Below are 2,158 nucleotides of genomic sequence, written 5' to 3' on the forward strand. Positions count from 1 at the left end.
AAGTTCACGGCAGGAGCTTGTCCCTCAGCTAGCCTGGCAAACACCGGAGAGCGCTGCAGCACGTTGATATCATTGTTTGTTCCTGCCATGCCAAAAAATGCATGCCAAATCCAAAGCTCCTGGTCTACCACCGCCTCAATAATGACACTGCACTCACCAGTATGGCCCTTGTAGATCCCCTGCCAAGCAAAAAGGGCAATGCTTCCAGCCCAATGCATACAGTCAATGCTTCCGAGCATCCCAGGAAACCCTCTTGCTGCATTCTTCTGCAGGATCTGAGCTGTATCATGCTCTTGGTGCTCTCAAATAGTCTTTACCAAACACCGCTATGACGGCTCGGCAAAACTTGTAGAGAGTCTCTGTGCATGTCGACTCAGGTAGTCATTGGTTGTATCTGGAGGAGCTCCGTATGCAAGACAGCGCATTGCAGCAGTGCACTTCTGAATTGAGATGAAGCCCCACAAACCTGTGCAATCTTTCTTGGCCATGAAGTACGTGTCGTACTCCCTGGCACCGTGGACAATCTTCAAGAACAGGTCCTTGTTCATCCTAAACCGGCGCCGAAATTCCTTTGGCGAATGAGTTGCATCGTCGTTGAAGTAGTCGGCGTCAAGCAGCATTGCGCCGGCTTCACGATGTCGGTTGATGTTCCTTCTCTTGCCTGGCTTTGAGCTGTCGCGCCGAGGCACGACGAAGAAAGGCTGCTGAACGTGCAGCATGTTGATACGTCTCCGACGTATCGATAATTTCTTGTGTTCCATGCCACATTATTGATGATATCTACATGTTTTATGCACACTTTATGTCATATTCGTGCATTTTCTGGAACTAACCTATTAACAAGATGCCGAAGTGCCGATTCTTTGTTTTCTGCTGTTTTTGGTTTCAGAAATCCTAGTAAAGAAATATTCTCGGAATTGGACGAAATCAACGCCCAGGGTCCTATTTTGCCACGAAGCTTCCAGAAGACCGAAGAGGAGACGAAGTGGGGCCACGAGGTGGCCACACCATAGGGCGGCGCGGCCTGGCCCTTGGCCGCGCCGACCTGTAGTGTGGGGCCCTCGTGTGGCCCCCTGACCTGCCCTTCCGCCTACTTAAAGCCTCCGTCGCGAAACCCCCGGTCACAGACGAGAGCCACGATACGGAAAACCTTCCAGAGACGCCGCCGCCGCCAATCCCATCTCGGGGGATTCAGGAGATCGCCTCCGGCACCCTGCCGGAGAGGGGAATCATCTCCCGGAGGACTCTACGCCGCCATGGTCGCCTCCGGAGTGATGAGTGAGTAGTCTACCCCTGGACTATGGGTCCATAGCAGTAGCTAGATGGTTGTCTTCTCCCCATTGTGCTTAATTGTCGGGTCTTGTGAGCTGCCGAACATGATCAAGATCATCTATCTGTAATTCTATATGTTGCGTTTGTTGGGATCCAATGAATAGAGAATACTTGTTATGTTGATTATCAAAGTTATGTCTATGTGTTGTTTATGATCTTGCATGCTCTCCGTTACTAGTAGATGCTCTGGCCAAGTAGATGCTTGTAACTCCAAGAGAGAGTATTTATGCTCGATAGTGGGTTCATGTCTCCGTGAATCTGGGGAAGTGACAGAAATCTCTAAGATTATGGATGTGCTGTTGCCACTAGGGATAAAACATTGGTGCTATGTTCGAGGATGTAGTCACTGATTACATTACGCGCAATACTTAATGCAATTGTCTGTTGTTAGCAACTTAATACTGGAGGGGGTTCGGATGATAACCTGAAGGTGGACTTTTTAGGCATAGATGCATGCTGGATAGCGGTCTATGTACTTTGTCGTAATGCCCAATTAAATCTCACTATACTCATCATAATATGTATGTGCATGGTCATGCCCTCTTTATTTGTCAATTGCCCAACTGTAATTTGTTCACCCAACATGATGTTTATCTTATGGGAGAGACACCTCTAGTGAACTGTGGACCCCGGTCCAATTCTCTATACTGAAATACAATCTACTGCAATACTGTTTTACTGTTTTCTGCAAACAATCATCATCCACACTATACTTCTAATCCTTTGTTACAGCAAGCCGGTGAGATTGACAACCTCGCTGTTTCGTTGGGGCAAAGTACTTGGTTTGTGTTGTGCAGGTTCCACGTTGGCGCCGGAATCCCTGGTG

General features: G+C 48.4%; 1 protein-coding gene across 1 annotated transcript; it reads right to left on the bottom strand.

Annotated features, from left to right (window-relative positions):
• Window positions 1-326: 326 nt before the first annotated feature.
• On the bottom strand, window positions 327-719 carry LOC139833727 (uncharacterized). The gene has a single exon (XM_071824074.1). The coding sequence runs from the start codon at window positions 717-719 to the stop codon at window positions 327-329; it is 393 nt and encodes a 130-aa protein (XP_071680175.1).
• Between the last annotated feature and the right edge of the window lie 1,439 nt (window positions 720-2,158).

This window comes from Lolium perenne, chromosome 7, assembly GCF_019359855.2.
Source record: "Lolium perenne isolate Kyuss_39 chromosome 7, Kyuss_2.0, whole genome shotgun sequence".
Classification (NCBI taxonomy): Eukaryota; Viridiplantae; Streptophyta; class Magnoliopsida; order Poales; family Poaceae; genus Lolium; species Lolium perenne.

Coding starts and splice junctions, on each gene's coding strand:
- LOC139833727 (XM_071824074.1), bottom strand. CDS start 719: ATGCTGCACGTTCAGCAGCCTTTCTTCGTCGTGCCTCGGCGCGACAGC.